The sequence below is a fragment of the Synchiropus splendidus genome, chromosome 8, assembly GCF_027744825.2.
Source record: "Synchiropus splendidus isolate RoL2022-P1 chromosome 8, RoL_Sspl_1.0, whole genome shotgun sequence".
In the NCBI taxonomy this organism is placed as follows: domain Eukaryota; kingdom Metazoa; phylum Chordata; class Actinopteri; order Syngnathiformes; family Callionymidae; genus Synchiropus; species Synchiropus splendidus.
This window is the reverse complement of record NC_071341.1, coordinates 16,661,844-16,686,292: the sequence shown is the minus strand read 5'-3', so window position 1 is coordinate 16,686,292 and position 24,449 is coordinate 16,661,844. Positions and strand designations below refer to the sequence as shown.

The 24,449-nt window shown below is 45.1% G+C and overlaps 1 protein-coding gene across 2 annotated transcripts in view; it reads right to left on the bottom strand.

Moving 5' to 3' along the window:
• The window catches only part of nova2 (NOVA alternative splicing regulator 2), a 55,067-nt gene extending 30,834 nt beyond the window's left edge, over window positions 1-24,233 (bottom strand). The window contains exons 1-3 of one of the 2 annotated variants that reach the window (XM_053873799.1): window positions 23,622-24,233; window positions 18,566-18,634; window positions 5,362-5,505 (exon numbers count right to left, since the gene is read on the bottom strand). In XM_053873799.1, the coding sequence (XP_053729774.1) occupies window positions 5,362-5,505; window positions 18,566-18,634; window positions 23,622-23,778 (370 nt within the window). In that variant the 5' untranslated portion in view covers window positions 23,779-24,233. The remainder of the gene's footprint in view (window positions 1-5,361; window positions 5,506-18,565; window positions 18,635-23,621) is intronic. The other variant, XM_053873800.1, reaches the window with a different exon arrangement.
• Between the last annotated feature and the right edge of the window lie 216 nt (window positions 24,234-24,449).

Here is a 24,449-nt window from a genome sequence, read left to right as displayed (position 1 = left end):
CCCCAGCCTCTCACTCTAACCAAGACTCTGAACCAAACTTAAACCCAATTATATTAAACTATTTTTATTGAGCTTCTAACCCTCTGAACCTTGTGAGGATAGGCCCAAATGTCTTTACGAAGCAAAATGTCCTCACAAGAAGGTGGGTTGTCAAGACTTAGTGCTCACAAATATGGCACGCACACACACATGTGCACACACACACAGCAGAGGTCATCAACTGCGATTGTATCCAGTGTGTGTGAAATGGGGCGACAGATGATGCTGTGAAAGTGTTGATGACAGTCGTATATCAGCTCGCGATGGCAGTGGTGACACCGAGCTACCACAGTGTAGTGCCCCAAAAAATGGTGTAGCTCAAGGGAGAAGGTGGTGACTTTTGTTTACAGCTTCTCATGTGCTGCAGTAAACCTCATGTCGCATGACTGTGTTTGAGGAGAAATGTAAAGGACAAAGAGCTTCCGATGAACCTGTGAAGATCATCTGTGTAACATCTGTCAGAGGCAGATGTGGACCTCAGATTGATTCGCCGCGCCTGTCGGTGGCCTGCAGGGGGCATCACATGCGCCGGACGGTCGGGGTCAGCGGTCGAGCTGCACGACACCGAACCTGTCCCGTCATATTCAGGCCGTGAAATCGATTTGTCTGCCAGACGCTGGAGGCCCAGAGAAGGGGCACTGAAGTTCGTCTCAGTTTGGAGTGCGGGAAAACTTCAACTCAAGTATCGGTTTAATTTGTGGAGTACACGGTTTTTCACAGTTTGAGTTTTTCATTGGGCTGAATTCTGTGAGGATGATGTCACTTTCTACGCGACCAGTGATCGACTTGAAACTTCACTGGCGCGGTGTGCTTGGGATGAAGCGGTGAATCGGTGTGCATGAATAACCAACAGCAGCCAGAGTTGAGGGTTCAAATCCCGGCGGAGCGCAAGGAACACAAGAACACACTCAGCCTGGCACTTAACGACCTTCTGCTTCGACCTTTTCCAGCCGGGAACCCGACACATGTCGGCACCTTTTGATCGCACTGATGGAGACGCAAATCCAATACATGGCCAGAAAACAGGAACACACACAGGTCTGTGGCATGTGTGTGTGTTCACTGTGACCTCTTCAACTTGCAGCTGTGGTACTCTAAATAATGTCTGTGGAAGATGAGCTGTGGTGGCGATGGAGGCGACAAAGCTGCAGGAGTGTCTGGGCCAGGGGCACCGACTGGTACCGAGGCTCCGCCCCTATCGTGACATCATTCACTAAACAGTAGAGTGCTCAGTGAGACCGCTGCGAGGGGAGTGAACGACAAAAAGCCGGTCATGGTGTGTGACGTATAGCATTGCACTTTTCCATCTCTGTCTCCTGAATAAGAGGCTTAGAAGGCAGTAATGGTGATAACGTGTGTGTGTGTGTGTGCATGTGAGTCAGGTGGGGGCGTCTGTGAGGCGTCTCAGGATGATGGATCAAGTCGTTGTGTGCGACAGATGTGTGCTAGTTTCAACTGCGTGTGTGTGTGTGTGTGTTTGCACAGACGGGATAATAAATACTCAAAACTGCAATCACGCTGGGATTAGGGAGCAAAGCTCTGAAATGGTGGCTGACGGTGAAAGGAGGAACGTTGGAGTCGGAAAACCTGGCTAAAAAGAAGCCACCTCAGACACCAGTTTTGAAAAGGGAAGCTCAGTTAACTGGCAACGATGCCTCAGTTTTCGAAAGCACAAGATGTTGAGAAGTCCACACTAATGTGATGTGACACTCCAACTTTGTATCGCCAGGTTAAAAAAATCTGAGCATCTTTGGTCATGTGATGCAACAAATATGAACCAAAAACAGAAGATTTACAAGAATGAAAGTCCACATTCTGTTTCTCATGTTGATGTTAATTGTTCGCATCTCAGCCACAACTTTCTTTACCAACTTTTTCTCTAGCTTGATGACTGAATGTATCAGGCAGCATGAGTTTCAGGCTAATAAAAATAAATCACAAATGAAGTTAGTCACATGACCATCATCATCAAATGAAGGCGTGAGGAGGAACTTTCTTCTTTTACGGCTCTTACTTTGTTTATGACTTTGTGTCCGAGCATGGGTCGATATATCAGCAGGGGAGAGGAGGACCGCTCGATTCTAATTATAAAACAGGTGTCATCAATGAATATTTGATGTGGAGCCTGTTTAATCGTTCACCGTTTAAAGTGATGAGTCGACAGCAGCGGACGGCAGATGCTTCCTGAAACTATTGACCTCAAGTGACCCACAACCTCCATATTATTACATGTAAATTGCCAGCATTTTTCAGATGTTTTTATGAGACTTGTATGTCGTATATATATATATATATATATATATATATATATATATATATATATATATATATATAGTTTATATATGATATATATATATTAATATATATTTACATTTTTGCTTTTACTTCTCAGTAACTTATAATTATTTTCCTTCGACAAACCATTTTCCATGAAAACCTTTATCTTTTGCATTTGTAATTTATATAGACGTACAAGTATTTATCAGATATTTATTCATTTTTGGACATACAGTTTTTTTGTTTTTGGAAACCGGAGGCCTCAGAACGAAATTTCGTTGCCATAATATAGTGATTTGTTTTTGTGCAATGACAATAAAGAAAGTCTATTATAGTTGATTAACAGTCTGCCTATTTTCTAAATACTTTTTCCCCCAAATAATCTGTCCCGTAATCCGTATTTAATTGCCTTTTTTTACTTGTGCTTTGTTAATGTTTTCATCTAAAGAAAAGAAATAAATACAAAAAACATAACTTTATGCGAAAAGAAGATTTCACTCTGTATTCATTGCTGCAGTCTCTTCATGCTAAGCTGGTCCACAGCTCCTGTCAAGGCCAAGACACAGTTGTGTGCGTGATTTACTGGCTGCTCCTATTTCCTGCTCAAATATATACCCACAGGACCAATCCTCTCTGAGAGTGGTAGACTCACGTAGCTCACACTTCACACCTCTTAGAGACCGAGCGGTTCATATTCCAGTAAACCTACGACTGACTACTGTTCTGTTGAGCATTGAGTCTAACAAGACGGAATCATCCTGCGACACGCGGAAACAAAGCAGCCGTCCTGGGGCCTTAGACTGTACAAGTGTGTAGTAAATGGACCGCAGCAGTGAAGAGTGTGTCCTCCAAGTGTGTGTGAGCGGTGGCCCCACTCGTCCCCTCGGCGCTGCTTCTTGCTAATTGGCTGTCGGCTTAAGTGCTGCTGCTGCTGCACTATTCTGCAGATAGACGTGGTGAGGGGAGGAGAGCAGGAGGTACTGGGTGGGTGTGCGTCGGTGACAGAGAGGGATTGAAGGACACATAGGTAGAAAAAGTGTGAGAGGGAGGACGGAGCTTTATGGGCGACAGGGCGCAGGGTTTAGGGAGGAAGGGTGAGTGTGGCGCCGCGTCAGTCTTCTCCTCTCACACTGTCAGAGGCAGGAGGGCCTCGCCTGGTCTTCAGGGTCTGAGGATGGTCTCGAAGTACGAGGCAAGTGTTGGTGTGAGAACTGGTCTTTAGAAGGCCTTTACTCGGAGCGCAGAATTAAAGGGTGAACTGATGATGTCACCTCCCAAAGCTCCAGTCTGAACGACCGAGCGGAAGTACGTGACCTCTGTGAGGTTCAAGCGGAGGAGTTTGGGCGAGTGAGGGGTGGGGTGCTAGCAGAGGGGGGACAGTGAGAGAACAGGGGGGGAGGGGACTAATGTCTTCCGAAGAGCAACAGAAGACGAATGAGAGGCTCTGGCCAAGACACAGCAGCAAGTCTCTAGTTCTGTTCATTAGGCATAGACACACTCGCTCTCACACACATACACGTACAGGGGTCTCTGCAGCAGGTGGGCCTTTAGATTTGTCACCCAGGAAGAACTGTGTCTCATTTACATACAGATGCCTCCTTCACTGCAAAGTAAGGCTACACACACATACACACAGACATTTGTTGTAACACGCTGGTGTAGTAACACACTAGAGACACACAGGTCCTTCAGTCCTTTGCTCAACTGCGCTCTGTCTTGTGACTTCTTTCAAACCAGCGTCTGTGTGTGTGTGTGTGTGTGTGTGTGTGCAACCGTTCCTTCTGACTTGCTCTGCAGATTATTCCCGTTTCCCATTCAACCATGATTTAGTATTCACATGTACAGATAGAGCGATGTGTGTGCAGTTACATGTGTGTCTGCAGTAGCGTTTGTGTGTGTCGGTGCATTTGTGTGTCTCTTGCTGCATCTGTTGTCGCTGGCACAGATTTGGAGCGTCTCATGTGTGCGTCAAACAACGGCAGCTTGTTTACGGACCCCCCCTCAATAGGAGCAACACAAACAAACAGCACAAAGACCAAATCCCCTTCTTTAACGTCTCAGGACCGAGCGAGTTGCCATGGCAACCGTTGCTGCCAAGATGATGTCTTGGATTGAATCCAATGAAATAAAAGGGAGATGGACGGAAAAGGCTTTTTCAAATTGAAGTTTCAGATTTATTTGGTAGGTGTTTTGGCTGCGTGGTCCAGCTCTAGTCTACACTTCGTCCGTAATGAGCCGGAGTCGGCAGTGTGACGCACCACTGTCTTTACCACTGTCACTCGACGAAGAGGCTCTTCTCTTCGCTCTAGTCTCTCGGAACGCCTCAGTCAGAGTGAAAGACGATCTAAAATGAAAAAACGCTGCCACAACACTCGACCCAGTGACCGTCTTGGTCTATTATATTATCTAATAATTCAGTTTACGATCAAACGTCATCTTCTTGACAATAACACCAGCTGACTGCTGAAATTTCCAACTTGGAAACTCCATGATTCACTTTGCAGGTCTTGGCTGAACTATGTTTCGGAAATACCCGAGTGTGTCGCCAAGTTCTGCGCCACGATTGGCCCCGACGACGGGATGACCTCACAGAGCCTGTGGGCGCTATGACAACACGTCGCGGGGACTTACTGTAAGAGGAGGTGGAAACAGTCAATCAAGAAAATGAGGACTTGTTAGAGGGACTGTGAGGGAACGTCTCACAGGAAGTTCGAAGGTAATAAAAACCCATTCACAGTTTTGAACATCTGGAAACTGGATCTATAACAGCACACGGAAACAGCAGCTAGAGCGTTGAGTTTCAGATTAGCGGTGTTGGCGTGTGTTCGTCTCCACTTGTTCACTTCAAATGTGTTGCAAGTTAATATGACAACACGTGGTCCAGATCTACATATCTGAAGGGGGAGCTCTTGAGCAAATACAAGTAGCAGTGTAAGTCAGCCAGGGTCATTTCCACCCAACATGTTCCAGCATGGACCCGTAAACAGAGCTGCAAACCACATCTAGCATGGCTTCATTCATCCACACGCAGACGTGGTCTCCTACCAGGATAGAAGTCTTTGGATTTGGACAGTTTGATGGTGGCGCCGGTCTCCTTCTGCAGCTGGACGATGGTCTGACCTCCTTTCCCGATGATGGATCCGGCCGCATAGCTGGGAATCAAAACCTTCAGGAAGTACTCGCCTTCCTCTGCAGCAGGGAACAGGAAGCAGGAAGTTAGACGGGTCCAAGTCCACACACATGTACAGACCAAACTGCTCACTGACACTTTGTACCTCATGCCCACCATTTTTGTTTGTTTCACTCACTCACCTGCTGAGTTTATGTCCCTAACATCAGAACATGTTTAGGTCATGTGACCCGGAAAAACAGAAGTTGATGTCATTCATTTGATCTGAGAGTGAAGTATCTGGGACCAGCGTGGGCAGCACAACCTCATGCACAACTTTTGACAGACACACAAACACAAGTCCTGAATATCTTGTTTGTTTCACACCTGGAGAAGTTGTCACTTTTGGAGTCAAACTCCCATCGATAAACACAAAAGGTTGCTCAAACAAGCAGAAGATGAAGTTCACCTCAGGAACACTGGAAGAGATGACCATCATTCTTTCATGAAATTTATCACCTTAAAATGATCTCTTTACTGAGCAGTGAAACATAGTAACAAGGTGGTCATAATGTTACGGCCTGCACCAACTCGGCTTGACATGACAGTTAAAAGCTGTCCAACTCAGTGACTGACAGCTGATTCTTTCCAAAAAGCCTCAAATCCGCCCGCCGACATGCTGATCGACAATTCATCTCTGAAACTCGATGAAGTCCCGCCGCCGTTATCTCCCCTCCATTCTGCAGGCGTCCACTTGCGCCGAAGCCTCTAAACGCTCTCCAGATTGCCCTGATCTAATTTCACGGTCGGACCCGAGGAATCTGGTCCTCGTCACGGCCAGAGAGCAACGCAGGAATCGGCAGCAGGAGCCGACGACGCATTCAAACCAGGCAATTAATGTGCAAGCGATTTTCAGGCAGCGCAGCGGACACGCAGGCGAGGGCGAGGAAGAAATGCCTCATGATTTCTGGCAGAAGAAAATGTATCCAATAACTTATGTCAAAAAGGAAAAACAAGGTGTTTGAAAGAGGAATTCCACAGCCTCCAGAAGTGGACATGCTGGATGAGTCGTGCACACGTGTGAATGTCATGCATATTTCACTGCACACTGTCTGAGCCCAAGTCTTCCTCCGCAGACGAAACGTCTCTCCACCTCATATTTAATAATCCAGGACAGGAAACCCCAGGAGGCAGATTAAAATAGGATTACTGTTACAGAACAGCGCGAGGCCGACGACCTCGGAGCGCCGCGCATCCCTGACTGCAACCAATTAAGCGACCCACCAATTTGACGGCAAATCTTAATTAGAGTGGAAGAGAGGAGGAAGAAGCGGGAACGCCGCGGCGTGCTGGAGCCCTCTCCGGAATGTGGCGCTCGGTGGGTGAACTGCTTTTAGTTCATCATTCAAGTTGGTCAAATGTGTCTTTTATTTTCATGAATTCAAGGTTAGGGCTTTTGTACCATATGTGAGATTATTCTTTTGGGTTCTGGTTCTGGACCGGTGGACTGACATCCACATTCTTCCTGAGAGCAGGAGAAAAGACGGCTTCACAATGAACTCCTCCCAAATCCATACTTGCTTTTGATTAGTTTTCACCGTCTTCCGGGATTTGATCGAAATCATGACGTCCGTGTGTGTGTGTGTGTGTGTGTGTGTGATGGATACGAACACCTCCCTACAATTAAAAAGAAGGCCAGCCATTGTTGCCATGGTGACCACATCAACATGCTACAACTTTTCGTGTTTCTGCTTCTACTTCAAAGTCTTCTGACGCAAATACCTGCAGATCCGAGTGTTACAGTTTCAACAAGACACTCTCGGCTTCCGAGCGCACACCAGTGTGAAAGCTCCCTGGTCCAGCTGGTGCACCTGTGCTGCCACGCTGAGCAGAGCAGGGTGACAGGGTTGTTGCTTCAGTATCTGTTGTGTTGCATTCTGCGTTACTCCTGTTGTTTCTTTACTGTAGTAAGATGAGTAGTAATTGCAGTCCCATGGTCATTTCTTTGATGATAGTATTTGTCATTATCAGTCAAAAATGTATGCAAGTATACTTAAAGCAGTACTGCTGTCAAGGTTTTGAAGTACTTTCTGCAGCTACAGATCTACATGTTTGCTGTGACTGTGTAAACTTGTTGGTGTGCAAATATTCATGTTGCTTTGCAGTATTGCTGCGAAAGTATTCACATTGTGAAGGTACATTTGCAGTCAGTCTACACTATTTTACACATAACATAGTATGAGCCTTAATAGTATTCTCAACAGTAGTATATGTTATCTGTAGTGCAACATAGTATAAATAAGGAAATGTTACGCTCATGTAGCTTTTGTTTTCATTGTTTTCATGGTACTAACAACGGGTCAATATTGCCAAGTATTGGCATTTGTTTCATTATTTGTAGTAGTCATTGTTATGGAAAGGTAGTATTTTGGTTATAATAGTATCTCACTCCCAGTGTGCCAGGGTTGAGGGGAGCAGAGATCAACTACAACATGAAGTCCTGAAAGCTGTGGTTCTTACACTACTGTAGTACTCAAGTTTTATGAATAGGTTGAGGTTTTTTGAAGAGCTTGTTCAATAGAAGTAGTTTGTGATGTAGCGACTGTTGTATCCTTGTAGTTGTTGTAGTAGTGCACGTAGCATTCTTTGAGTCAAGTACTTTTGTTGTAATATTCTGGTACTTCCAGAGGAGACATTGATGCAGTATCAACAGAAGTAAAACTTGACTCAAGCATTGGTAGCATCTGGAGTTGGGAGAGAAACACCTGCCGCGACTGAAGCAGATCCAGACGACAAACTCTTCCCAAACATGAGTCGACTCTGGGAGCAAGCGATCGCGGCCCACCCAAACTCCCCAAACTCTCTTTCTGTTCCAACCTCAGGAGTGATGTCATGATCTGCTTCTGATTACATGGATGTTTGCTCAATGTTGGACGAGATTATTCTCTGGGAGAGCAGCTTCTCCAGTGGCTTCCTCTCTCATTTTCACTCTTTATGCTTGCTCCTTTATGGATCTCTGATGTGTCCACGTTTACTTGCGACCCAGATTTGAGAGTCAATAATTCCCTGAGCTTCACTGCTTCACCAGAGTGAAATAAAGAATATGCCAGATGGAAAAGAAAGAAAAAGAAGCATTTGTGAAGTGTATCTTTTATAATAATGTTTTTTTTTTTAATTCAGTCAAAGATCCCACTTCTTTTTCACTTCTTCACCTCATAATGTTTTTTCCTAATATAGTGCATAGTTTATTTTATTATCTTGTTAGACTTTAACTGGCTTATTTTTTTACCCTTCATTTAGATTTTTATAATAACTGATTTCCGTGTTTTGTCTCTAACATTTCAATGTTGCTTGAGCCGTTCTCTCCACTGGAGAACGTCTGAAGTCGGAGGCTGTAACCTCCAGTGGGGATGTGAGATGAGACCCGTCAAACCGACCCGAGTGCTCTTGGGTTCGGTCGACCTCAGGCCCCCTCGTCTTTGCACGTGTTGCCTCATCTCCCGCTGTCCTCTCCCTCATCCTTTGTTCTTCCTCCCCTGCCCCATCTCCTCTTCCTCCTTCTTTCCTCTTCCTTCATCACTTCTACCGCAGTGACCCAGTTTCCACGCGGAGCCTTGGACTGACCTGCTTTAGATGAAGGCTACGGCTAATTATAGCCAGCCTCAATTAATAAGGCGGGAGAATGGTAAAAACAGACACACACCTCCTACACAAACATTGTTCCCGCCCCTGTCGCGTCTTGCCCTCTGACCTTGACGACACGATTCATCACATATTTAAGAGGATGAAATGAGCAACGCTTTGCAAACTAGAGTCTGTTGTGCATGCTGGTTGAATATTTCTGCAAACTCTTGCATCGCAGCCATGCGACATGAACCTACAAACCCAAGGAGTCTGTCTGTCTCTGTAACCTGTTCACACAAGGTTTCAGTTATTCCTGCACTGACTGCCCCACTTCTGACACCACTTGTTACCAAGCGTGGAGAACATCTGTCCCCAGTGGAACCTCGAGGCTGTGCTGAGGAACATTTGCTTCTGCGATACACCAAGCTGCCCATATAAATCTGCAGAACTTCGAAGCCTCTTGCAGTACTCTATTGTCATACTTTATTTGAGCTTTACTTCATGGTGTTTTCAATGCTGCGTTGGAGGCAATGTTCTTTAAGTGTGTTGCCACAATTAGCAGTGTGCAGCGCGGTGCTGCGCTGCTTGGTGAGCACACACACACACCTCGTGCCGTAAAAGCGTCTCGGGGGTGTTGATCAGGACCCACGTGGTCACGCTGGTTGAAGATGCGAGCGAGCGAGGGACCCGACCTAAAACTGCACTGGCTGCGTTAGTTCTTTTCCATGTCGGTGCACACGAGGGGCCTGCACGCAGTAATGTGTCACAGTCATCTCCGCATATGCTCCGGCGCCGTTGCATAACAGTCCAACTCTGGAAACAAGTGAGTCTGATAACTGCCATGACTCACTCAGTGAGCTCACTTCTGTCAAATCCATCCCACACTTCCACACAGCTGAAGGACCTTTGCTTCAGAGCCATCGCCTGCAGTCCAAACTCCACTTTTCAATTGGCCTCATTAGCATGTTGAGTCTTTAATGGGACTTTGAAGTGTCAATGACAAGACAGGAATGTTGTAAATGTGTGAGAAAACATCGCACCAGAATCCACCTCGAGTCGACGCTTCATGGCTCAAACTCCAACCTAAACATCTTCTGTTTAGCTGTAGCTTGGGTCCAAAATGACCTGAAGCACTTGAGTTTCACTAACGCACGTCGTCAACGACAGTGTCGATCATGTGACCAACAAGCCGAGGGAAGCGCATTTATCTTTCTGCCACGGTTGCACAATCTAATTATGGGTGATTACACGCCTTGCTCTCTCTGGCGTGTCGTCCCACGTCCCAAAGGCGCAGGTGAGACCGTCGCCGACGGGCAACAAAATGAATCAGCGCTATCACCGTTATCTCCCACCCGACAGCGGCGGCGTGTCAGCATCACAGTCCGACACCAGCTCAAGTCAACTCTCCGCTCCGGGGCAGGCAGCATCATGGGAGAGAATCGGCTCGTGAGCCGACGGCGTTTCAACACATACCTCACACACACGCGACCACAACCTACACTGTCGATACAATGCCACTCATGCTGACACCTGCATATTGTGCTATACATATTTGCACAGACTTGCCTTGTAGTGACTTCCTGAGTGTGTTTTTCTAATGCAGTGCGGCCCTTTGATTGTATTGTATTGTATTTGATTGTATTGTATTGTATTATAATATATATATATATATATATATATATATATATATATATATATATATATATATATATATATATATATATATATATATATAAAACATTTTTTTTTTTTTCTGGAACCTTAAAATAGAACATAATTGAAGATATTTGTATGTAAATTGTATGAGGCACATCCAGAGTCTTTAACTGGAATGTGTTTTAAATGAAATAAGACACAACCGATCCACAGTTTTCCCAATATTTCCTCTTTCTCTCACTGCTTCCTTTCTTTGGGCTTGACAGCGTCTCACAGCAGTCACTGGCCCTGAAGGAAATTGAATTGCACTCCACTGTTCTAATGGAACGCACATTTGTTGCATCTTATTCTTATTTTGAATGGCACTTTTTTATTGTGATGTCATGTGAAAAAAAGAACAACGCAGTGTTGCGATGTGTTCTGTTGCGGTGTGTTGTGTTAAATGGTTTCCTTCTGCACCAGTTTGTGGGATCTGGCTGATGGACAGGAGTCCGCTGACTCAATGCTGGTTGTGTGTGTGTAACTGTTGCAGTCCAATCAGGACCACTGGCAACTCTCTCTCTCTCTCACACACACACTCTTTCACATAGAATCCCAGCAGGAAGTCGATGCATTTCCTTCCAATTCTGAGCGAGTCCAACAAAAGGTCCAGAACACAGCTCTTTGTGTTCTTAAGTTTTGACTTTGTTTTTGCTGAGTTGCTTTCAGTCTCTCTGTGTAGCCCACTGAAGGGGGACAGAGGGGCGGTTCTCTGGGAAAACTCTTTTGGATTCGAGGTCGCCCAAGATAAATAATAAATCATATTCCACCACAACAGATCTGGACATGTAAACACTCCAATCTGTTGCTAAGGAGCCGGCGGACCCGCCGGGCCCAGAATAGGCTCTACATGCTGCAGGATTGGAGGCTCAAATCCCGGGATCTGGTGTCCACGGGCCTGTCGGACCGGAGGATCATCATATATCCCTGGGGATCCACAGCAGCACCGCACCCTGACATGCTCCCGTCAAAAAGCTCAAACTAATTGTGCTATCAAATCACTTATCAACACAAATGTCCCTCATATTTGCAAAGACACACACGGAAATACGGCTGAACTTCTTCGAATTAGTCATCCATTTGTTGTGAGTGAGTCTGCGCTGCGTTATATGTGCACTTACATCGCGTGTTACACCTCTTGGTCAACACTTGGCGCACTAATGCAGTTTTGGTTCAACGCGTATTTTGCCTTAAAATTCCCTATGTTGTGCAAACTCTCCTCTCAGTTGTGTAATGTTTTGTTAGCGGTTTGCCTTGTAGTAAAATTGTTTCATTTAAAAATGTCTTGATACAACTATGTAAACATAAGCACTGGAAGTGTGTTCCGTTATGAGTCAAATTTTGGTGTGTTATGATCTCATGCAGAGGCAGGCAAAGTGTGACCCTGTAACCAGATCTACGTGGTCCTCATGAGGTCAACGCAAAAGAAGAAGAAATTGTACTTTTTTATAATCATTTGTTTCCTTTCAATTTTAAAATTCAATTTCTTATTTTGGCACTTAATGACAAGATTATTTTTCCCTTCAGTGTATTTTCTTCATCTATTTTGAGGGGGAAGAAATACTGCTAAAAAACAGGACATTAAAGGATGGCAATTTTATTGCCCACCTCTGATCAAACATGTCGCACTGCTCAGTAGGAATCCAGGTGGCAGAATACATGTGGGAAAAATGCAACAGGCACCACAGGCTAACACTGCCTAACAACAGCGGTTCAACACAAGTGGAAATGATACTGACTTCCTGATCCATGTATCACAGTATATCACCTCTTCATTTTTGTTGACCATGGTGTCACGTGTGAAGCGCGATTGGCACCGACCATTGTCATGGCGACGCTTCGGTGGAAAGTGTGATTCAAAGTCTGCATGCCGTGTTGAAGTTTTGGGATATTTGAAAGTGTTGGAGAGGGAGAATAGAATTGCAGTTTGCAATGTGTGTTCAACCAAAGTACCAAACTATCTGGAGCCTTCTGTTTACATTATTAGCCTGCTCACTGTGGCTAAGCTAACTTGTACCAAAAGGATTAATTTGCTGTGGTTTTATCTACTTTATACATGTTTTGTTTGGACTAATGAAAAACTTTTTGAAACTTTTCTTAATGTCAAATGCCATTCATTGCTGTATGACATGACTTGTGTGGTGTGGTGACAGTGTGCGGTGTGTGTTGCGCCGTACATTAGATGATGCTAATGTCGTCTTACATTGCTGCATGCTGCTAAAACACTGAACTAGACTGGATCGTCTTACAGTGCACTATTTACTGTAGCAGTGTGCGACCTGCTGTTAATGCCTGCACGAAAGTCGGTCTCAAGCTGCTCATTAAAAGTCCACCTTGTTTGGTTCTAAGCCGTCATGATGGACATTTGATCAAGTGCAACTGCGGAATCCATTGGGCCGAAATGACCAGCTCAAGCAGCAGGTCGAGTGAGCTAGCAGATCCATCATCGGCTGTGTTTCCTCTATGAATTCGGATCACCCGAAGGATCAAATTCTGAAGGGATTTATCAAGCCAACTTGAGCTGGCAACATTTAAGCGAGTTCAAATTGAAGAAAGTAAACAAGGCAGTGAAGAGATTTCCTGCCTCCTCTCATCTTTGTCTCGTCTTTCAGATGATGACAGCTGCTCCGAGCCGCACTGCTGGAGAGCTTTACGTGTTTGTGTGCGAGTGGTACCTCCATACAAAAGACTGGAGGGGGTGTGTAAGACAATGCCCCCCGTTTCCCAACCCCCTTTAATGCTCCCTGCTTAGAGGAGATGAATATTTTCCAAGTCCCTGGAGCTCAGAACCTCCGCCCGCAGCCCCCCTCCTCTCCTCCCCTCAGTTCTGGAGACCTCGTGGGACGAGTGTGTCCCCTCTAAACAGGACACAACTTAGCTAAGGGACCACGTGGCTGTGATTTCGCTTAGACGAGTGATTTGTGGGTTTGGGAACGGAAACAAATGCTGACGTTCCACTGAATGTGACTCTGAATTTGTGCTCCTCCCTATATTTAGCCCATCAACTGGCGTCTAAATCTAGTGCGTAAATATAGAGCAATATTTTACAGCGTCACATTTATCGGTCATAATGTGGCTCTCAGACCTCCAGCTACCCCCATTCAGAACCAAAGTTCCATCAAAGAAATTAACGCTGTCTCTCGTTTCATTTCACTTCCAGCTTTTCTTCTCCCTTTATGTCTTATCCGTTCACATTGGGTCCCAGTACGTAGAGCCCTGTTCGGTAGTGTAGCAAAAAGTGCCGCCACACAGTGTCTCATTTCAAAAAGTGTCGTTAAGTATGGTTTGGCTACCTAGAGCCCCGTTACCCGGTGTCCTGTTGCCTAGTGTCCCATAGTGGCCAATTACACGGTGTCCAGTTACGTTTTGTCCAGTTACAGGGTGTCCCAGCCGATAGGGTCCTGTTACGCAGTGACCCATTATACGGTGTCCTGCTAAACTGTGTCCCATTATGTTGTGTCCCGCGACAGGGTGTCCCATTACGTGGTGCCCCGTAACAGGGTGTCCCATTACGTGGTGCCCCGTAACAAGTTGTCCCATTACGTGGTGTCCCATTACGTGGTGTCCCATTACATGGTGTCCCGTTACAGGGTGTCCCACTACGTGGTGTCCCGTGACAGTGTGTCCCATTACATGGTGTCCAGTTACAGGATGTCCCATTATGTGGCATGCCACGACAGGTTGTCCCATTACGTGGTGTCTCCTAACAGGTTGTCCGAGTTGACCGGGTTCTGTTACAGGGTGTCCCATTACGTGGTGTCCCCTAACAGGGTGTCCCATTACATGGTGTCCTGTTACAAAGTGTCCCATGATGTTGCGTCCCACTACAGGGTGTCCAGTAACAGGGTGTCCCAGTGGACCGAGTTCTGTTACATGGTATTCCATTACGTGGTACCCATTTAACAGTGTACCGCTACAGGGTGTCCCATTACATGGTGTCCCATTAAATGGTGTCCCGTTACAGGGTGTCCCATTAAATGGTGTCTCATTACAGGGTGTCCCACTATGTTGCGTCCCATGACAGGCTGTCCCATTATGTTGTGTCCCGCTACAGGGTGTCCCATTGCGTGGCATGAACGTTACGGGGTGCCCGAGTCGATAAGGTTCTGTTACACGGTGTTACATTATGCTGCGTCAACTCCACATAGCTTTACCCATATTTCCTCATGTTTTATAGGGGTGCTGCACTGGTTGTGATGTGAGACAGTTGTGCGTATCACTGTGAAATAGTTGTGCGGTGCTGTCCAAACCCAGCCGACACCCCCCCGATTAATCTGACTACATTCTGAAGTCATGACGACGGCGGAGGCTTTTTCATTTCACTGCACGAGTCAGCGGTGACGACTCTCGAATGGCACGCCAGGTTTTCACATCATTATCAGTCGATGTACAACAGCAGAATTCGGCTCATGATAAAGAAATAACCTTTTTCTCAAGAGGCGAAGAAACGCATTGTCAGCGTTTGCCGTCATCGGCCCTGCTGCATGGGAATGGGAGCGGACACGCTGGCTAATCTGACAAAGTGCAGCAGGCAGCTTCTTTCTTCTTCTTTTGTGAGAAAACTAGTGCTTATTGTTCCCCAGCAGTTTCAGATCAGGGGGCTTCTTCCAGTCGTCCTCGCTGCATCGGCCCTTTCATCGCTACCTCATCCATATTCATCGCGATTTGCTCTCTCTGCCAATTAGCGTCCAGCTAGCTGCAACCAGTGACTCACTCCACCAATCACACTGCTTCCTTTGTGCGAATGAGCCCTCCTTTTGGTTCCTACACCCCACCCTGTACATAGGCTCCTTTTTTTACTTTGACGCAGTGGCTTACAAAAAAACGGGGAAAGGGGAGGAGGAGGGGGAGAAAGAAGGTCGCAGCGACGGCTCGCAGCGTTCTGACAATGGCGGCTGGTAAAATCGATCGGAAACGGTCGCCGGGCGAACCTTGTCAATCGCGATTGATGGAGAAGGAGAGGCAGCAGTGGGATGGAGGACGAAGCGAGGGGAGATGGAGAGTGAGGGGGGAGGGGGGAGCCGCCGTGATGGTCTGAAGGGGAACATGATTAGTATGGATGAGGAGGAGAGGAAGATGGAGAGCAAGGTTGGGAGGAGAGCAAGAGAGCGGCCAAGAAAATGTCAACAACAATCGGGGAACGCAATGTTCTCAGGGTTCAGGGATGACGACTCGCACCACGATACAGGAGCTTCAACCTCACATTCATCTCAACGCTGTCTTCATAGACGCGCAGAGAGGGGCAAGTCTGGGTGGGAGTGGATCTGACGGAACCCTTCGGGTTCATTGTTTGTTGTCTGATAGAACATGCTGGAGGTCAGTCCTGATTTTAAAGGTCTTTAAAGCATGAAATAGCTGCAGCTAGCTCCAGTTTCTGATACATATCCGAGCAGTTACGCTACACGTCATCTGATGAACGGAACAGAGCTCCTCCCAAAACACTACATGGGTCTGCCTTATGTTTTTCGCCCTAAAAAAAGACATTTTAAAAGAGTAAAATCTCATTTTCTATCTTATAAAACCTCTTGGTTTAAACATCATCCAACTATAGCTACCTGTATACTGAGCCTTTTCAAATGTTTATTGACGTCTGTCTTTCCCTGAACACAGTTCTCCCCAGCACTTCAGGAACATTCTGGGGCCCTACACTGCTGGAGCACCAAAGCAACTTCAGCTGCTTTTGCCAACATGTAGTCGAGTGCGACTCGCAGTTCAAGTGCTCCCTCACCAACTGAAATCCTTGGAGACACCCCCTACGCTGGGGCAAAATCACCCGGAGAACGCTGGTTAATGGTTACCACAGAAAATACTATAATACAGTTGAGCTGGTCCGCACTCACTGATGAGTGACTTGCTACGTTAGAGGCTATTTTTAGCTCAATAACTTGTCTGGGTTTTAGGGACCTCTAGCCTCACTGAAGAGAATGTTGTTTGTGTGTCCGTGTTCTGGGTTAAGTCAGTACTGCGAGCACGTCTCACACCCCTAACAGCGCCATAGAAACCCAACACAAACAAGTCCTCAGCAACATTAAATCTTAAATCACTAAAAGCTCGTTTCAATGGCTCTTGCCTTCCGTGGCTCTGATGCGACGACTCGGGAGGCCCTAGACCCTCCCTCAGACTCACGTTCCGCAGTCCCGTCATTGAAGGGGACAACCAAGCGGCTCCACTCTTCCCTCTCAGATTCAGCCTGGCTAAATGAAAACGCTGCGACATGTTGCCGCGGCGGTGATGTCATTTGGCAAGGAAGTCCCTGCTCATCCTCTGTCCAAAAAGCAGCCGGCCAAAATGTCCATTTGCTAAATGAAGGTATTTTATCAAGCCGGACAGGAAAGGAGAGCGAGTCTAGAGGAGAATGAAGAAGCTGTCTGGCAAACTTTTCTCTGACTGCTGATCAACACGTAGAGATGGCGTCAGGACGGCCTCGCGACGTGGGGTCCAGGAAAGTGGCCAGAATAGTCTTGCCCGATGTGTATACCAGTCTCTGGAACAGGACGCTCAAGCGCTTCAGTGTACGAGTGTAGCGAGTGTAAACGCGAGGGCTGGTGCTGCTGGTGAGCTGTGCTACGGGACAGTCGCGACCCAAAATTTCACTCTGCATTTCAGACAGTACAACTGTTTACTTGTTACCACAGTATAGTCAGACCAGTTACTGTGTGCGTCAACCCTCACCTCGAATGGCATCAAAAAGTCGCCAGTTGAAGCGAATGTAGCGGCAGCACTCTATTGAGCTCAAATGCTAACCTAGTGGAATCGCCACTATTACAAAGAAATAATATTGATTTTGTCCATTTTCATATTTTATTATGACTGTTTCTGACAGGATAACAGTTTGTATCTTTACGCTAGCACAGCTGGCATGCTACGCTATAATGCTAAAGTGGCTTGGAAGCCAACTCTACTGGTCATGAATGTTTTTCTCAAATATTTCTCAGGTTCTTTCATGTGGCCCTCATGAGGTCAGAGCAAGGCTAAAGCTCCAATTTGAATTCTGAATAAAGCCAAAAAATAATGTTGTTTTTTAGAAGTTAATATTCGTCTTCATTTTTTTTCTTTCTGAGTTAGATTCTTTGAATGAGTAATGCTCATTTTAAAAGCATTTTTGTCCCTCAAAATAAATATGGAAGAGATACTGGAGAAAGACATTTCTAAGTGATTAACCATTTCAAAATAACACCTGTTATTCATGTTATACACCGAGAATATATAAATATGCATATAATGTTATTGTATAATTGTACGCTTCTCCATTTAAAATTATTTAAGTCTCAAAAGGTAAGTCTTTACTTGTCCTGAGATTTGATCATGTTAGAAACAGGAAAGAATCACCCAGATGAACACATCACACTGAATCAGCAACATTTTGGATATACATTCACAATATTCCACAACACTGCTAACACCAAGAGAAACATGTTTCAACCCAACGGAGAGCAGCCCCAAAAGCAAATGAACATTTGAACCTCAGCATCAAACATCAGCAGGTTGTTGAAAATAATAAAAAATAAATAAAAGTCCCAAATGCTTGGATGACATGGTGGCATGAGGTCAAAGGTCATCTCTGCAGTTTTTCTCAGCGTGATAGGATTCTGGTCAAAGAAAGCGTGGAAATGGATGTCATGAGTTGGGTCAAGTGTGTGAGCATGCTGTTACTTGATCATGGCATCATGAGGCTGAAGGTGTTAATTTCATTTCTGCTCACTGGCGCAGCAGCGAATTAAATGTGGCCTGAAGTTTTGATTTTGGAGGCGTGACACTGCTGCGTTGAAGGATCATTAGTCAGACAGAAATAGAAAGAGAAGTTAAAAATCAAACTCTTACCATGAGTCTCAGTTTCTTGCTGTGGGAAAACAATGCCTTCAGTTTCATAAAGGGGCTGCAGGAAGGCCACTACAGAGAGAGGAAGCACAGGGGGGGGGCGGTGGCGGGTCAACTCCTCATTCACAGAAACAACCATGAAACTCTACCACTTTAAAAGTCCAGCCGGGCGCAGCTGTGGCTCGCATTCACTTGAGAGAGAAATCACAGTTCTGTTTTCCTGCGTCAACCAGCTCACTCCAGCGAAGGAAAAAAACCTGTGGTGGTGCGTTCACGTGCGGCTGGAGTAAGCCACGCCCAGACACCTGCACTGGCCGTCAGGTATCAGGTCCGTGGGGCTCTGTCTGTGCTCAGAGCTTCTATATACCGGGGGACCAGGAAAGCCAGAGCAAATTCACTCAATATTTTTCATAAATAAACACACTAGAAGAAATGTACAAGAAACTATAACCACAAATAATTTTTGTCTGCGCTCAATATGTCTATCGTATATATATATATATATATATATATATATATATATATGAACTCGATTTTACAGTTAAAATAAATAAGGCTTTGGTATAAAGAGGTTAATCTATAATGCATTATTACTACATTCATATTACATGTATGAGGCTTCATAGATGATGTCATGATAGTTTGTAATCATGTATGACAACTTCTAACAAAGTTTATTAAGTATTATAAGGTGCAAAAATTGATCTTATTTGTAATAATACTCCATGGTGTGGTCAACTTAAAGGTTTGGGTTCAGGGCTCTTCGTAACTAGTTTCAGTCGAATCCACAGCTTATAATATTTAATAAAAGAAATCTTGTCATTTGTTACCCTATATGATTTTGAGCATTCATAACATCTTCTATAAATCCTTATAAATGCATTATAATGGCTTATGAGTGCACGAATAATGCATTATAGACAAGCCTTTAGGCAAGCGCACAGAATAAATGTTTTGAGAGCTCAACAAAAAACCAACACCATTTTAGAATTTGAGCTCAACAACACCTGATCGTGGGAAATCACTTTAATAAGGAAATGTAATTTTTAAAAACTGATTGTGCGAGACCTCTGAACCCGGAAGGCAGAGTGAAACTGTCTCATGAACGCACCACCAGGAGGCTGCCACAGCTGTAGAGGAAACTGGAATTGGCTTCTAGCTGATCCAGAAAAACAGACAGACAGAGAGAGTTTTGATTTGAACTCAAATCATCTGCCTCAAATGAATGCAGCACACTTCAGCAACCTCCAGGCTGAAGAGGAAAAGGACATTTCTGCATCAAACGTGCGCCTCTGCCGACCAAACGTCACATGACTTTGAAAATAAAAAATAAAATATCACTTCAACCTGAAACAGTAAGCTCAATAAGACATGTTTACCTAAAACATCTTCAGTCAAGTGTCGCATCATGTAGGCTCCAGTGTGTAACTCTGCAGCGCCTCTACAGACTGAAAACCAAATAACTTGTTTTCGTTCAGCGGTTTGAGGGTGACGATGTTCATTTATCGTTAATAAAACGTGACCAGCTGAGTCATCCCTCTGTGAAAGCTACGTCCAGAGTTGAAGCGCTCAGCTAGGATATCACAATGCTAACTGCCTTCTTTCCACCTGAGCCAGCTCACAAGGAAAAGGGATGTTGGTGACGTATCACATGTATTCAACTAGCTAGCAAAGCTAGGCCCTGTCTCTCAAACACTAGCTTTGAAGGTGGTCTCATGCCTTTTTGTGTCTGATTCTCAAAGGAAAGACGGTTTTAGAAATTAGCTGCGGAACAATAAAAACAGTAGCAGAAGCAAAGGAGCTACGATATTGGCTGGGTTTTAAGAGGTGCTGAGTCATCGCTACACCTGCTAGGTATCACACCGTGCGAGGATGAAATCACGTTACGAAACAATCGGCAGTGCAAAAGCTCAAAGTCATGTGGCGTGAGGTCGGCAGCGCTTGGCTGAGTTTAAACTGCAGGCTCCCCAGGCTGTGAAAAGATTATATCATTGTAACAAACCACAAAACAAGAGGTTATCTCTGACTGGTCTGCGTCTCCGGGGACGGAGCAAAGTGGGGCGTTTATTTCCATCCCGGTGTCATGTGACCGTCAGTCTGAGCGAAAGTCTGGCAGCTCATCACCATCATCATTCCAAGCTTTTCATTTGTCTAAGTGGACGAGCTGCTGACTGCTAGGGGATGATACTCCTGGGGATGGGGGGGTGGGAGGGGGTCGAAGTTTTAACATCGACCCGCCGTTAACTGCTAACCCGGCGCTAACCTCGTCTCAGAGCGCTCGCTAGCGTTGAGGAGCGGCGCCGAGGGTCCAGGTGTCGGCCCAGAAAGGACGGGATTGGTGTTTCATAAAAGGCTACTTTAACATTTAGATGGGCAACATTGGACTCCGGACCCAGTCATTTTGATTTCACGAAACTCTTTCGGTTTTGAAGCAGTTTTGTTAAAATTTTATATTTTAAAAGTGGCATTAAATACTTAAATTATATGAGTACATTAATATATCAGAGTAATGACATTTATTTTGCACACACTTTATTAGAAGAGTTTCTGAAGATTCAAACCTCATGTTTATCAGCATTTCGGTGTCTTTTAATGCCATTTTCATCAATAAATACTTGAATTTGAAGTTTATTTATTAAACACAAATGCTGTTCTCTTTGAGGCAATACTTTGTTATACCTGTACAGTGGTGGAAAAATCTCAAATATCATCATGAAAAATATGTTTTTTCAGGTTTCAAACGGTGGGGCTGCATTATGACAACAGAATATAATGACAAATATAAATGATATTTGTTTATTGTTGAAAAACTAACAAACTGAATTACTGACAGTTTCAACATGTCAGTTATCGACACTCAATCACACAATCAAAGTAAACAACGAAGAGAGAATGAGTTTGAAACTGAGCATCAAATAAATCAATAAAGTATCTTATCTTATCTTATGCAATATATTATTATAGTTTCACGTCTAAGTTTAGCTGGAAATTATTGTTTTGTGTAGAAATGGTTTTACTAATCTGTGTACTGATGTCATCTAAAGTAAAATATATTAGTAATTTTGATACTTTTACTGTAACACATCAGCACAAGGAAAACACTGATTCAGATGTGTGTTGTTTTACTAATGCACCTTCATCACTCAATTTTGTTCTTTTATTACAGTGTAGTACAGTGTAGTAGTTTTTCCCAAGTGTCGTGAGGTACAGTATATTGCTATTATGTAGAATTCATGTCTCTACTACAGTGTAATGTAGTATTTTTCTAGTATGTTCAAAGTAGCCTGATGTGTAATGATGTTGTTTAGTGTTTCATAGAGCATAGTATTATGGTGTAGTTAATTTAGAGGAGAGCAGTGTGTGTATATAGTAGAGGATAGTTTTGTGTTACTTAATGAAGCATGGGTGTTAAACCCAGTCACATTTTCGACTGAAATTGTATTTCAGTTGGTAACTGATGCTCCTTAACTCCCGTCCATCAGCAGAGAGTTGAAATAAATAAACTGTCCCCTTTACTATTGTGAGTCACAGTTTTTGGTAAATTAGCGTCAGATTTTGTAATATTTTAAGTTGCCACAGGCCATGTGAAATGACTTGGCTGGCCAGATTTGGACCCTGCGCCTCGAGTTTGACACAGCTTCAACACTTGGCCAGTGTCAGTACAGAGTTGTGTAGTCATATGGTTTACTCAGCGTTAATACAGGACACTGCATCTTGCTTGTCAGTCCGGTGCTGTTTAGCATAGTATCCCATAGTACAGTACACTACTGCATGGTGTATTTCAGGATTGCATCATGGAGTGTCCAGTAGTATTTCATTATGATATGGCGTGTTGAGGTGTTTGATACTCTACAGTACTTAAATTAGAGCTTATTGTTTTTAGCTTGAGTGTAGTGTTGTATCATTAAGTGCAGAAATGTGTAGTTTTATACGAGTATCAAAGTACACACAAGAGTAGTTTGCTAGTAGATGTTGTGTGGTGGGGTTGGGAGAATAGTGTTAAGCTGCAACTCACTTTCACTTTTATTTCTGAAGGGGCCTTTCTTGATCAATGAATTTTCTTTTCATATTTTCAGTGTCAGTGTGTTGTGAAGGAACTGTTGGTGAGACACATATTGTTCGTCTGGTTTTCTGTTTGAACAACTATTAAAAAACACTGACAATATTCCCAAAAAACAATACAGTTGGACTGTTTTTAAAAAGCATTTGTTTTTTTACAGTTTGACATTTAAACTGCTGCAGAATCACAGGGTACTGAGTAACATTTCAAAACCAGAGATATTTTTCATATTTAATCCAATAATCTTAATTTCACTTTTGCCTCTACTTTTGTTTGAGATCAAAGAATCTGCTAATTCATAGAGTAAAACATTCTGCCTTCATGTTGAACTGTAGGAAAAGTGGTTCTGGACTCGGCCCGAGTGTTTTGTTGGCCCATCTAAATGAGCGTTTCACGTCGCTACACGGTGGACCTTTTTTTTTTTTTTTTTTTTTCCGATCTGGCCGAGCCGCCTCTGGTGTCAGAGCATGAGTCTGGTTGGGGTGCTGGCTCCGGGGTGATGGGGTGCATGTGGCCGCTGATGGTGATGGCTGCATGATGACAGCATGTAAACAAAACCAAAACAACAAATATGGTGATCGCCATGGTGACAGATCCACCCCGATACATGAAGAAACATGATTTTTGGGAAACATCAGAACACACATTGTGCCATCTTCCAGAACCCCCCCTCCCCTCCAGCCCACCACGTCCCAGCCCCACCCCCCACCCCCCTCTCTCGCTCTTCTCTCCGGCCCTGTTAATTCGCTTGTTTATCCGCTTGTGTAATTGTACACAAAAGCGACGATGGCGCCTGATGTGAGATTATCACAAGGTCATCCAGCTGCTTGACGCTCCGGCCTGATCTGCCTGCCTCTTGTTTACATCCTCGCGGTGTCTCCAGCATATGGCCGCCGGAGCAGGACCACCGCTCCGGACCTGAGTGAACCTGCCGCTTCCCTTCGCTCTCTTTTATCAGGACACAATGAAGCGCGTCAACATGGACGGCGTGGCTCTTACCTCCTGTGTTTGTGCGCTTGGTGCTGCTGGCCTCCGTCGGCGTCTCCAGGGGTCTTTTGCGCGAGTCCGGCGGGTCGGACTCCATGTGCGGCTGCTGATTGTGATGGTGAGGGTTGGAGAAGATCCCGTTTTGCTGTACAGCTCCGCCGGCCATCATTTTCGAGCTCGGATTCTGGTCTTGGCTTTTGCGCGAAAATCCCCCCCTTTTAGCGTAATCTGTTTACGCAGCGTCGCCGTTACGTGCTTCGGTGATTGCGCGTTGAATCGCGACGTGCGCCTGTTTTTGTTTTTCTGAAGAAGATGCTGCGCAGGAGAAGATATGTCGGACTAGGATATGTGTGTCATCGCGCTGTCAAGCTCGCAGGATGGTGGCGCTCCTCAAGATTCAAGACAAAAACCGAAGGACAAAAGGGAAACGTTGATATAAAATGATACAAAAAAAAACCCGAAGGAAAATCCGTGATGGTTGGTATTCGTGGTGTTTATCCGGTCCTGGAGGATGAGACGGAGGGTTCCGAAACACGGAGAGCGGGAGGTGCAGGCGGAGAAAGAGTCGCTTCTGCTGCTGGTTCTCCGGGTGAAGATGCTGCAGTCCTGCGATCAGAGCATCACTTCTCTGTGACTGGCTGCTGCAGGAGCGCAGGGGAGCGGCTGACGTCACAGCGCGCCGAGGTGCCTTCACGGGCTTCCTGAAAGCTCGGGTTTTTCAGTGGAGCGCGTCTTTGTCGACGAGCGAAAGCGACCGGTCAAAATAATAGTTGTCGTAGACAAACAATTAGTAACACCAGGACTTCTATTTAATTCAGGAGTTTGCAAGCGATATGTTGC